Source organism: Misgurnus anguillicaudatus, chromosome 12 (assembly GCF_027580225.2).
Source record: "Misgurnus anguillicaudatus chromosome 12, ASM2758022v2, whole genome shotgun sequence".
In the NCBI taxonomy this organism is placed as follows: domain Eukaryota; kingdom Metazoa; phylum Chordata; class Actinopteri; order Cypriniformes; family Cobitidae; genus Misgurnus; species Misgurnus anguillicaudatus.
The window spans coordinates 2,544,345-2,557,830 of NC_073348.2; the positions used below are offsets into that span (position 1 = coordinate 2,544,345).

Here is a 13,486-nt window from a genome sequence, read left to right on the forward strand (position 1 = left end):
TACATTTATAACTTTATAAAACACCTAAAAAAAGAAAAAAAAAGTTAAACTTACAAAGTTATGTTCATCCAATTTCTGTCATTAATTAGTTACCCTTATGTCATTTCAAGGTTTTGCCTTGTGTGGATCTGTAACGGTGAATGACTCGGAGGAGTGGTAGAATCCATATGCAGAGTTTATTAGGCACACACAGTATAAACAATGGGTAAGGCAGAGAATCGTGGTCGATATAGGCAGGCAGTAGATCGATAACAAATAGGCAGTCCGTATAGCAAACAAGTCCAAATCACAATCCAAGAGAACAAGGTCAAAAACAGGCAGTAATCATACACGTAGTTAGCAAAGAAGGCAATGACAAAACGCTTGGTAGAGACAGTGGTGAGCTGGCAATACTTCGCGCCATCTTAGACTCAAACAGGGGCTTAAGACAGTGAAACACAGGAAGTAGAGAGAGAGTAAGAGCACAGTCAATATTCGGGCGATGGCGCCCTCTGGGCATTGGATGAATGAGTGGCGGGTGTTACAGAATCCCCTCCCCTAGGAACACCTCCAGGTGTTCCTCGTGGTCGTCCCCTTGGTCGTGGTGCTGGACGATTGGGATGAGCACGGTGGAAGTCCCGGGTCAAAGATGGGTCCAAAATGTTCCTAGCGGGTACCCAAGATCTTTCTTCAGGACCGTAGCCCTCCCAGTCCACTAAGTATTGTAGCCGGCCCCCCCCGCCTTCTGGAATCCATGATATCCCTTACCAGGTAAGCCGGAGCTCCATCAACATCCAGTGGCGGGGGCGGTTCCCTCTCCTCAGTGGCAGTCCCAGGAGCCGGGTGAGCAGGTTTCAACAATGACACATGGAACGAAGGAGAAATGCGATAATGAGCAGGCAACTCCAATCTGTATGTAACTGGATTTATTTGTTGTAAAATACGAAAGGGGCCTACATACCGTGGACTGAGTTTTTTGCTGGGTAGCCGCAACCGTAGATCTCTTGTGGATAGCCATACTTTCTGACCCGGTTGATAGTTGGGGTGGGGACGCCTCCTGCGGTCTGCTTTAATCTTCTGAGTTCTGATTGCTCTTTGTAACCTCACATGGGCGCTCTCCCACACCCTCTCGCTTCTTCTGACCCAATCGTCCACCGCAGGAACTTCAGATGGTTCACCAAACCAAGGGAACATGGGTGGTTGGAATCCTAGTACACACTGAAAGGGGGTGAGACCTGTAGATGAATGAGTTAATGAGTTCCTAGCGTATTCTGCCCAAGGAAGAAATTCAGCCCAACGTTCCTGTTCTTGGCTACAGTATGACCTCAGATAGCGTCCTAATTCCTGGTTAACTCTTTCCACTTGGCCATTGGCTTGGGGGTGATAACCTGATGTTAAGCTCACATTAATGTCCAAGTGCTTGCAAAATGCTTGCCACACACGAGATGTAAATTGTGGGCCCCTGTCAGAGACTATATCCTCTGGTATACCATAATTTCGAAAAACATGCTGAAATAATGCTTGTGCAGTTTCCATGGCTGTAGGTAGGCCCTTTAATGGTACAAAACGACAGGCTTTAGAGAATCGGTCACAGATTACCAGAATAGTAGTGTAGCCCTCAGAACTAGGAAGATCTGTGACAAAATCCACTGCCACATGAGACCATGGCCGCTGCGGGATGGGTAGTGGTTCCAGAAGACCGGCTGGAAGTTTTCGTGGTGTTTTGGATCGGGCACATACACTGCAAGCCTGAACATACATAGAGATGTCATTAGATAAATTTGGCCACCAAAATGAATTACGCACCAGTTCTTCCGTTCTTTGAATACCCGGATGTCCAGAACTCAAAGATGTGTGTACCCACTGCATGACGCGTTGACGAAGGGCCTTAGGAACATATTGCCGTGCTGGTGGGCATCCAGGCGATGTTGGTTCATTCTGTTGTTGTCTCTGAATCTCCTCCATGATGTCCCAACGGATCGGTGCCACAATCACTGACGGTGGTAATATAGGCCCCTGACAGGTGACCCTTTCCTCAGATTCATATCTTCTTGATAGGGCGTCTGCTTTACCATTCTTGCTTCCAGGACGATATGTTACTGTGAATTGAAATCTCGTGAAAAATAATGACCATCTGGCTTGCCTTTGATTTAAACGTTTTGCACTCTTAATGTACTCCAGATTTTTATGGTCCGTGATCACCTGAAATGGACAGCGGGCTCCCTCCAACCAGTGTCTCCATTCAGCCAAGGCCTCTTTAATGGAAAGTAGTTCCTTGTTCCCCACATCATAGTTCTTTTCTGCTGTTGTTAATTTTCTGGAAAAGAAAGCACATGGATAAGTTTTACCTGGAGTGCCATGCCTCTGAGATAATACTGCTCCGATGCCCACATCCGAAGCGTCCACCTCCACAATAAATGGCTTTTCAGGGTCTGGATGTTTTAGTATTGGAGCAGTGGTGAAGCTGGTCTTTAATCTGTCAAATGCTGACTGGGCTTGGGGTGTCCACAGTATTGTCTTGGGGTTACCCTTTAGTAATGATGTGAGCGGGGCTGCAATAGAGCTGTAGTTCCTGATGAACCTTCTGTAGAAATTGGCGAATCCTAGAAATCGCTGTAGTTCTTTGATTGTGTTAGGACGTGGCCATTCAGTAACTGCCTCAACTTTCTTTATATCCATTTCTACTCCATGGTGGCTAATCTTGTAACCTAGAAAATTAGTGTTGGATACATGAAATTCACACTTCTCCGCCTTCACATATAATTGGTTTGCCAATAAACGAGATAAAACATCCTTCACATGTTGAATGTGTTGCTCACGTGTCTTTGAAAAAATCAAAATGTCATCAATGTATGCTATGACATAGTGATTAAGAATGTCTCTGAAAATTTCATTTATGAATGACTGGAATACAGACGGTGCATTACAAAGACCATACGGCATCACAGAGTATTCATAGTGCCCTCTAGTGGTAACAAATGCCGTCTTCCACTCGTCCCCTTCCCTGATCCTGATTAAATTATATGCACTACGGAGGTCAAGTTTGGTGAAGATTGTGGCTTCACGTAGTTGTTCCAATGCAGAGGGGGACTAGTGGCAGTGGATAACTGTTCTTGACTGTTACAGAGTTCAGACCACGATAATCTATGCAGGGACGAAGGCCTCCATCCTTTTTTTCTACAAAAAAGAATCCCGAGGCCGCTGGTGATTTGGACGGTTGGATGAAACCTGATGCGAGAGCCTCTTCAATGTATTGTTCCATTGCCTGTGTTTCTGGTATGGTTAATGGATAAACCTTACTTTTAGGTGGTGAAGTGTTGGGTAGAAGGTCTATGGCACAGTCCCAGGGGCGATGTGGAGGCAGTTTAGTGGCCTTAGTTTTGCTGAAGACTTCACTGAATCCCTGGTATTCTGTGGGAATATAGACTGATTCATTGGTTACAGGGCTTTCAATACTTGTGGTGAGACATGAATAGTGAATTTGACCTTGTAAACAATTATTCTGACAGTAAGACGACCACCTAGTCAGCTCTCTGGAGGTCCATGAAATTTGTGGGTCGTGGATAGCAAGCCATGGATTTCCTAGAACAACTGGATTTTGAGGTGTGTTAGTGACATAAAATGAGATGGTTTCAGTGTGAAAAAGACCAATCTTGACTGTAATGGGAATTGTCTGATGGGTAATACCGTCTCCAATGGGTTGGCTATTGATAGCAGTGATATTAATAGGTGGTATACAAGGCACTAGAGGGATATGAAGTTGATGAACCAATTCATGGTGAAGCAGATTTAATGCAGATCCAGAATCTATTAACGCTGAAACACATTGGGTAGAGCTTGCGTAAGAGAGGGTTAACAGTAGGGTAAAGCATCTATGAAGCATATTAGTGAAATTAATACTCACTTTGCTTGAAGAGGGTTTATTTGGGCAAAAACGGCACTGATGTCCGGCCTGACCGCAGTAATAACAGAGCCTGTTAACGCGTCGCCGTTCCCGTTCCTCCATGGACGGTTTCGTGAATCCAATTTGCATAGGTTCAGCGACTTCAGATGGACTCAAAGCAGATGCAGATGTTAACATGGTCAAATGGCTTGTGGGGCTGTTACGAAGGAGGTTATCAATGCGAATGGCCATAGAAATTAGTTGATGCAAATCCATGTCAATATCCTTACACGCAATCTCTGACTGAATCCTTGGGTGAAGACCCCGCTTAAACATCGGCTTTAACGCCGTTTCATTCCATCCACTCTGTGCAGCGATCGTGCGAAAGTCAACAGCATATTCAGAAGCAGTGCGGTTACCTTGGCTGATATCCACTAGCTGCATCGATACGTCGCGTCCACCAGCTGGATACTCAAAAACTTCACGGAGTTGTTTACAGAAGTAAGTAAATGATGTACGTAGCGTTTCATCCTGGTCCCATACAGCCGCGGCCCACTCTAAAGCCTTTCCGGTAAACAATGACATCATGAATGAGCACTTGGTATTATCATGTGCAAAGGCCTCTGGTTGGTTATCAAAATATAACGTGCACTGTCGTATAAACCCCTTGCATTTCTCCGCTTTTCCATCAAACTTATCCGGTAATGATAATCTTACCGTCTCAGGTCGATTGGTGGGTAGAGAATGGATGTACCGTGTGAGATGGTCGTTCGCGGCCCGTAGTGTCGAGAGCTGGGTTTGAAAATCAGCAATCATCTCGTTCTGATAAGCGAACGCGGCCTGTAGTTGTGACATCTCCGCTGGATTCTGGTCAGGCGAAGGATTCTGTAACGGTGAATGACTCGGAGGAGTGGTAGAATCCATATGCAGAGTTTATTAGGCACACACAGTATAAACAATGGGTAAGGCAGAGAATCGTGGTCGATATAGGCAGGCAGTAGATCGATAACAAATAGGCAGTCCGTATAACAAACAAGTCCAAATCACAATCCAAGAGAACAAGGTCAAAAACAGGCAGTAATCATACACGTAGTTAGCAAAGAAGGCAATGACAAAACGCTTGGTAGAGACAGTGGTGAGCTGGCAATACTTCGCGCCATCTTAGACTCAAACAGGGGCTTAAGACAGTGAAACACAGGAAGTAGAGAGAGAGTAAGAGCACAGTCAATATTCGGGCGATGGCGCCCTCTGGGCATTGGATGAATGAGTGGCGGGTGTTACAGGATTGACATGCGGAAAAGTAATTAATTACAGATTTTTCATTTTTTTGGTAGACTAACGCTTTAATTTCGCTCTTGTAAAACTTCATTTGGAAAAACTTTTTTTTTATATCATATCAGAAAAATCTAAAATAAAGGTTTTCACGAACAAGACAACATTAGTGTAGCTCCTCACTCCTCTGTTGTCGATGTCCCAACGGCCCTTAGAAAAAAAAATACCCTTCATGACACATTATTTTAAAGGGTTAGTTCACCCAAAAATGAAAATAATGTCATTTATTACTTCCCCTTATGTTGTTTCACAGGACCTTTGTTGATCTTCGGAGCACAGATTGGGATATTTTTGGTGAAGTCTGGTGGCTCACTGAGGCCTGCATGGCCAGCAGTGACGTTTCCTCTGTCGGGATCCGTTAATGTACTAAAAAGATATTTAAAGCAGTTCACGTGCGTGTAGTGGTTTAATATTAATATTATAAAGTGTTGAGAATATTTTTTGTGCGCAAAAAAGAAAAGAAACACACTTATATAGTGACGGGTATTTTCAAAACAGTGTTTCAGAAAGCATCGAACCGGTTATGAAACAGCGTGTCAAATCATGATTAAGATCGCTTGTCAACCCGCCACACTGCTGAAATCATGGGACTTTGGTGTTTCGAACACCTGATTCAACACACTGATTCATAAAAGCTCAGATACTTCCTTAAACAGTGTTTTGAAATCAGCCATTACTATATAAGTTGCTATTTTGCTTTTTAGTCTTGTCACTTTAAATTATTAATATTGAACCACTGAAACTGACATAAACTGATTAAAAAATGTTTTAGTACATTAATCAATCTTGAGAGAGGTAATCTCATGTTGTCAATGCAGGCCTCACTGAACCATCGGATTTTATCAAAATATCTTAATTTTTGTTCTGAGTATGAATGAAGGTCTTACAGGTGTACAACGACATAAGGGTGAGTAATTAATTACATTATTTTCATTTTTGGGTGAACTAACCCGTTTAAATCTCAGACAGGTTAGAATAATTAGCATATTTAGAAAACCCATGATTCAATATCTTTTGGCTACGATCATATTAGGATCCCACATGTTCCCACAACCCAGCTAACAGAAAAAAGTTCTAAGAACGTTCCCTTAAAGTTCCCAAAAACTACTCAATAATGTATATGAGATACAGCACTATTACAACAGTTTGTCATTAAGGAGTTTTAGAAACTTTGGACAAAACTTTCGTTTTTAACACGAAAGTCCAAATATTGACAAATGAAAAAAGAGAGGTCCCGCACACTATCCACTTGCGAAAATAGAAATTGCTTTATTGCAACGTTTCAATCTCTCGATCTTATTCAAGCATCAAAACCTGAAGATGAAGTTAAAAATGACCAAACCCATCAACGTTTTCCCTATTTAAAACGAGTATATAAATGAGTTATACGATCAAATATGATGGCACAAAATAAAACCTGGCGCTTTTAAAAGCAGGTTAAAAAGGGTAACTATAATGTATGGAGGAATAGCACTTTTGGGAGTATTTCGACTCGGCGCAGTAACACTTATTATGAGAGGGAAAAGGGGAGTGGATTTTTCAGGCAAGTCGAAGTACTCCCAAAAGTGCTATTTCGCCATACGTTATAGTTACCCAGTTTAACCCACTTTTAAAAGCGCCACGTTTTATTTTGTGCCACCATATTTGATTCTATAACTACTCGTATTAAAAAGAGAAAACGTTGATGTGTTTGGTCATTTCTAACTTCATCTCTGTTTGGTACCATTGAATGAACTGGGCTAAGCTAAGTGCTACCAAAGTGTCCCCACATGCCGCAGTTCTTAAGTGCACGCACTAAGATGATAGAGGTATGTATCGACTCTTCTTAGTTAAGGTAATAACAAAGTTTAATATGACAAGACGATGGAGTATCGCATTAAAGGGGCTGTATGTAGTTTTCAGCGGCCTCTACCGGTGATGTTTCAGATTGCAACCAATAAGTTTACAAGCGCGTGCTCGAACTCATGAGCGACGGCCAGACTGAGATGCAACACACCGGAGAAAGCACCACACAACATGCTGGAAACTCAGGTAAACTGCAACGTTAAATTGACTGCATTTTGCCTATAACGACAGTATAACAGTAAAGCCCGGTATACACTGTGCTATTTTAAATAGTCCTTTAGGATTGTTGCTTCCCACACTATGCGATCAATATCGTAGTTAAGTCCATGTCACACTGTAATCTCAGTTTTCATCAATGTCTGTACGAGTTTAAAGACTTTTAAAAATCGGACGCACGCAAACAAACGCGTTGCCGATGTTAATCCGTGTTTTTGTCCTAAGTTAATCCGATTCACGTATGGCCTTACGAGCTTCAGCAGATAATTTTTTTCTTCACAATATGTGGAGTTTGTGTTGGAGTCTGAGGGGCTGTCCACACGGAGACGCGTATCACTGTATACGTATAAATTTGTTATCATATTGGCGTTTCATCCACACGGATCCGGCGTTTTGGGAGACTGAATCCGCTATTTTTTGAAACCGGGTCCTAAAGTGGATAAATCTGAAACCGACACCCTTGCGGTTTCGTCTGTACAGCCAATCCATATATTTTGTGAAGCAAAAACGTCATCACATCACGTGTCGGAAGCGTCACACGTAACAGCAACAACAATAACGGCGGACTACGTAATTGTGTTCGTGCTACAGAAGCTACTAAAGCCTACTAGCTTTATTACAGCAAAATCTATTGCTTCTATGCAATTGTGGTGACCAACAAGCGATAATGGACAACACCATACGTTGGTTATGCGCATGCTCAAAGTCTTCTTCTCCGTGTATAGTGTATATCTGTAGCAGAATTACAGCGCCCCATACTGGTCCGGCATATATACTACACCGCTTTCAGTCAGTTTCAGTGGTTTCGTGTTTACGGATTTTTTTTAGAGCAAGGAAAAAAAATGTTCGGATAGGTAATGCACCGGCTTCGTGTGGACATAGCCTAATAGATCAAGTATTTCATGTTTGCATTGACCTGGGCCTATAAAGCACTAAATTAGGTTTTGACCACAAAAAGAATATTTTTTAACAAAAACAGAATACGCTATAACCTATAACTGTCATTAATGTAAATGGCAATTTTATATTTACATTGAGTAGTAATTACTTTTGTACATTAAATTGATATCTTTTAGTGAAACTTTTCTGTTAGGCCTATTTACAATATTGTTAGGTTAAAAATACAGAGGGAATGCAGATTTAAGGTTCTATATTGCGGCAGTAGCGAGACCTAGTGATAGTTTTGGTTTTATCCTTTAGTTTAGTTTATCCTACAGTAAGAACAGAAGGGATTTTGAATTTGAAAGTGAGATAAACGGGTCCAAAACGGACCCGGTCCTGATGGCAATAAGCTCCGGGGCGGATCCGTAATGCGATCCGCCTTTATTGCGGATCCCTCACTGCGCGCAAGTGGACGCCGACACGGGTCCATTTCGCGGGTCCGTTCCGGAAGTCGCGATTCCTCCGCGGCTGATCCGCCACGGAGTCCTTTTGCTGTGTGGGTTTAAATTTGACAGGAATAAAGATTTGTCATTTATCATGGTAATTATCGATATCAACTGATATGGGATGGGGGGTTCTCGATAATTTTTGGGGCCATGTGATCCAGCCCTATTTATATACTATTGCTTCCCATTTAATCTTAACGCGTTATGAGCACTCGCTTCATTACTGGACTTTTTTCTTGTCAGTACTACATAAAACAGAATAATAAAATAATAAAAATATGTTTTATATTTTAACCAGTGTTTTTAATATAAGTCAGAGAGATGTTTCTGCATGCTGCTTATAAATATCAGTGGTGATGTCTCCCAACGGGTTTTAATAGTCACATTACGTTAGTGTTGGGCGATATGCCCCATTTTGAGATCGTCCTATCGTCAGCCCGTGAGATCGGCTATACACGATAGTATCAGGGGGCGGGGCAGTAGTTTACTCATTTATTTATTTGTTAATTTTTTCTCATTATAACAAGTCCCTTGATTGGTAGACAAAAAAGAACAAGAGCAACACCGTAATGACCGCAGCCTTCTTAAAACTGATGGCATTAATGCGAGCGCGTTAATTACTACTTTAGTTTATGTTAAGACTTCGGACAGATGTGAGAGCGCGTGCACGTGAGACAGAGAGAAGTGCAGCTGGATTTAGTGCTAGAAGGAGTCCAAGACGCGCATTAAGTGCAGGTACGTGCAAGAAGGAATTCTATATTTACAAGCTCTCCGCGTAAAATGAAGCCCACAAACCCTCATGCGAGGAGAAGCATGCAATGTGGATGTTAATGTAAAACTATGATGATAATAATAACCATTCGCCAACTATCGTCATGACTATCGCCATGAAAACCTGCCTTTGGCGATATGTCTGAAGATTCTATCGTCTATCGGCACAACCCTACGTCACGTAAAAATAAATAATCCCAATGTAAGAGCCAGTATCATAACCTGCAGTTTCAAACTGTGTTTTTGCCTGCTTTTAATGGGAGGAGAGACGTGTAAACAGATAGCTCCAGAGAATGTTAAGTGTATGTAAATCGTCCACACAATGTGACATTATTGTGCTAAATCGCCGAAAGTTTACATCCAAGAGAGCTGATCAAGTCAGAGATATGTCATGTGAGCGAATGACTCGCGTGTTTAAAGAAGCCTCACTAATACTAAAATGAATTAGTTATTAAAGGGGAGGTGAATTTGCTGATTTTATTGTTTTATACTGCTGTCTGATGTCTACTTATGATGTTCGCGTAGTTTTTACATTCAAAAACATCAAAAGCAATAAGTAATAGGCTATTTTGTAACATGGATTAGTGGCTCTCTGGAGAAATGGTTTGTTTGAAGGGGCGGGCCGCACTGAAGACCTGGACGTAAACACCCACTGCTATGATTGGACAGCTTCATTACCCGTCATTACACGTGGGGAAAGTTTTAAAAACATTGTAAAAATAGCAGCCGAACACATATATGTTTGACCCACAAAAGATTCTGGGTGCTAAAGATGATACCCATAAATGACAATATGTATAGTAAAGTAGAAACAAAACTTTAAACTCGACCTGACTAAATTACCATATACAATACAGTAAGCGCGAATCAGAATTTATACTGCAGCTGATAAATCCTTATCAGTAACTTTGTATATTTCTATTGTGCTTATGAGGTTGCTCTTAGATACATGTAACGTTACATACCACAGTTATATGATAAAAAAAAGCTTTGTTGAGTGTTTGACCTTTCAAACGCAACTCGCCTAAATTACCGTATACAACACAGTAAGCGGGCATCAGAATCTAAATTGCGGCTGGTAAGATCTTCTTTATCACTTACTTTGTATATTTCTATTGTGTTATTACAGTCGTATTGTTAATTGTTGTGCCTTTATTAATCGTTTAATGTTTTAAGTAAATTAAAACAGTCAAACATACGTGTTTAGACACAGATGTTACAACAGACATATCAAGCGATCTCTTCTAACAAAGCAATAGTGAAACGCAGTAACTTAAATAAAGTAAAATGTCTTACTGTGTATTATACTGCTGTGTCAGATCCAATATTAGTGGTGCTTTTAATCACAGTCTCTCTGCAAATCCAGCATCGACTTGCTTCTTTCCAAATGAATCCGCAGTACACAAGGTAATCAGACACTCCCCACGCAAGCTGGAACGCATTCCTAATGTTATGTTCTGAGCCACTATCCAGCATCTGTGTTGTTCCCACGCGGTTCCTTCACAACAGAAAATGCCTTTCTCTATCATAACAGATCATCGCGTCAAAATAAAAGTCTCTCAGAAAATGTTTTATTTAAAAGTCATTTTGGTTACATTTGGCAATCTTTAAAGACATGTTTACTTATTGTTCAGACACACGTGTATCACGCAAAGCTGTGGGCGGGGCTACAAAAGTGGTCGTGGGGAGGTGCTTCAATTCTACTTTGACGTCATATTTTTCCGAATTCCACACTTCGTTGTAATACTGGCTTGGTGCCAAAAACTGTTACAGTATATTTCAGTAGCACGGACGTTTTCAGTTCTGAAACTTGCAGGATGTTCATTTAAGTATGATGACCTCTTATATAACAAATTATCAAGTTAAAATTGAGTATCTGATTCACCGCTCCTTTAATCTAATAATTCTAAAATGGTGGAAGAATGATACAAATAGTGAAGCAGTTACTTTGGTGTTATCAGGTGAATATTGCATGGCTGGGAAGAGATCTTAGCCAATCAGATTCAGGAACCAGATATAACTGTTGTATAATGGGAAATTATTGGTTGGAATGAAAACTATAATGGTCTCTGTAGGAGCCAAAATATTTTAAAATATGTGTTTTTTCACTTTGACCATTGTGTGGCGCTGTGACCATTACATTTAGTATATAGGTTGCCTTCCTGCTGTAATAATCTCTGTGGGTCTCTACTGGTATATGTTAGGTTGGTGGGACCATTAAATCCTACTGTAATATGTCATGAAACACACTACATAAAGGCATTTTGTAATGGTTTTAATGGTATTTTAAAGGAAACCAATATCATTTCTGTGATGGTCTCTATAGTTTATTTCATCAGGGTAGTCATTAGGTGTGTCACTTACAGGTTCAGATAGAGTTACAGTGAGCTTCATGAATAAATAAACCTTCACACTGAGATCAAGCTCACACACAAGATGGACATAACAGTCCTGCCGAACAACAATCATCCAGAGAAATTTCTTCATTTGGATGTAGGAATACTGCCAGCTACACATGGAATGTTCCAGATCCGTACTGCGCTGTCTCAACACAGGCAATGGCACAACCAGATGTATTCACAGGTAAACACTCTTTATATATCTGTCTATGATCTTACCTTCAGATGAATCTGCTTTCAAACTAATGATTATTTTCAGTTCTTCTGTCAGATAAACCACTGAGATAAACTACTGATATAGACGGCATTCACTCACAATCTTTAATGAAAGATTCTTCAATGACATCACTGTGAAAAAAAAACATTTAAACATATTTATTTTTAAGAGTGTGGTTTATAGATACTGTTTCAGTTTATTCCTTCTCAGAAAACTTTTGCCATTTTATATGAAATCAGCAGATGATTTTTTTTCATGCAGTCTGTGTCTCTAAAGATTGTGGATCACATACTTGTTGATGTTTAAATCTACTAGCTATTAACTTTATCAACAATACTACTATATACACTTACATAAACATAAAAAACACATAATAAATGTATTATACAATGGATTATGAAGTTTCTCCTAAGTGATGAGTGGATACAACCCTGTCTATCTGTCCACATCTCAGATCTGTCTGTCTGTCTGTGTCGTGTAGAGACAAGAGAGGAGTCATGAAGGTAAACCATCAGCAGATGGCAGTGGTGTGTTTACAGATAGAGATCTAGAAAAACACATCACTCCACAAACTCTAAAGCCAAAGATCAAGCAGAATCCTCTTTATGCCCACATCAGCATCATCAACACAGAGGAGAAGAACAAGTCAAAACCATCCTGGACCATTCAGGACTATGACAGACACACAGCACATGGACAGCTGGCAGATTATATGAAGGTATTAAACATTAGCACACATTGATACTGCTGAAAACACACATGACAAATGTACACCACACATGTCATGTGACTCATGTGTTTGTTCACCTATGACATACTAACATCCACTGCAACATCTCATTTCTATTCTTACAACAGATACAATTTTTGTGATCTTTTTAAGAGGACTTTGGCCAATCTGATTTTCTGTGTTTCAGGAAGACCCAAGAAAGCTGAGTTTCTGGCTGGAAGATCTCTACACTCCCGGCTACGATTCACTGCTCAAGAAGAAAGAAGCTGAACTGAGAAGAAGGAAGATTTGTAAAATATTAGCATTCATCATTCTGTCAGTTTGTGCTGTTGTCATCATTATTACTGTGCCAATTGTGTTAAGATGATCGAAAGACTGATGGAGTCATGACAATCCAGAAAACAATCTCACACTTCAGATGAACAACACTGTTCAAACATACAACACAAACAACACATCATGTGAATGATAGAGGATGACAAATGTACATTGATTGTATACAACTCAAGTCATTTCAAGTCTAAGAAATGTGATTGTGATTAAAGGACTTCTTTGTAATATGTTGAATAAATAACAAATATATATTTTTAATATATAGAAATAACATGATTTTGTATTTCAATATGAATTACTTGAGAAGTCCTTCATAATGTTGAAAGTACAGTTTGGTCGGTGTGATTACTTTTTTATTTCGCAAAATGCAACAATTTTTTTTAATTTTCACAT

General features: G+C 40.4%; 2 protein-coding genes across 2 annotated transcripts in view; one reads left to right on the top strand and one right to left on the bottom strand.

The window, feature by feature from the left end:
* LOC129446065 (uncharacterized) overlaps positions 1 to 13,486 on the bottom strand; it is a 129,263-nt gene that overhangs the window by 25,030 nt on the left and 90,747 nt on the right. The gene's annotated exons all lie outside the window — the stretch shown is intronic.
* LOC129446068 (major intrinsically disordered NOTCH2-binding receptor 1-like) lies at positions 11,764 to 13,139 on the top strand. The gene is given in 3 exon segments (XM_055207019.2): positions 11,764 to 11,997; positions 12,512 to 12,748; positions 12,948 to 13,139. Coding segments are annotated over 3 exon segments (576 nt in total). The 5' UTR covers positions 11,764 to 11,850.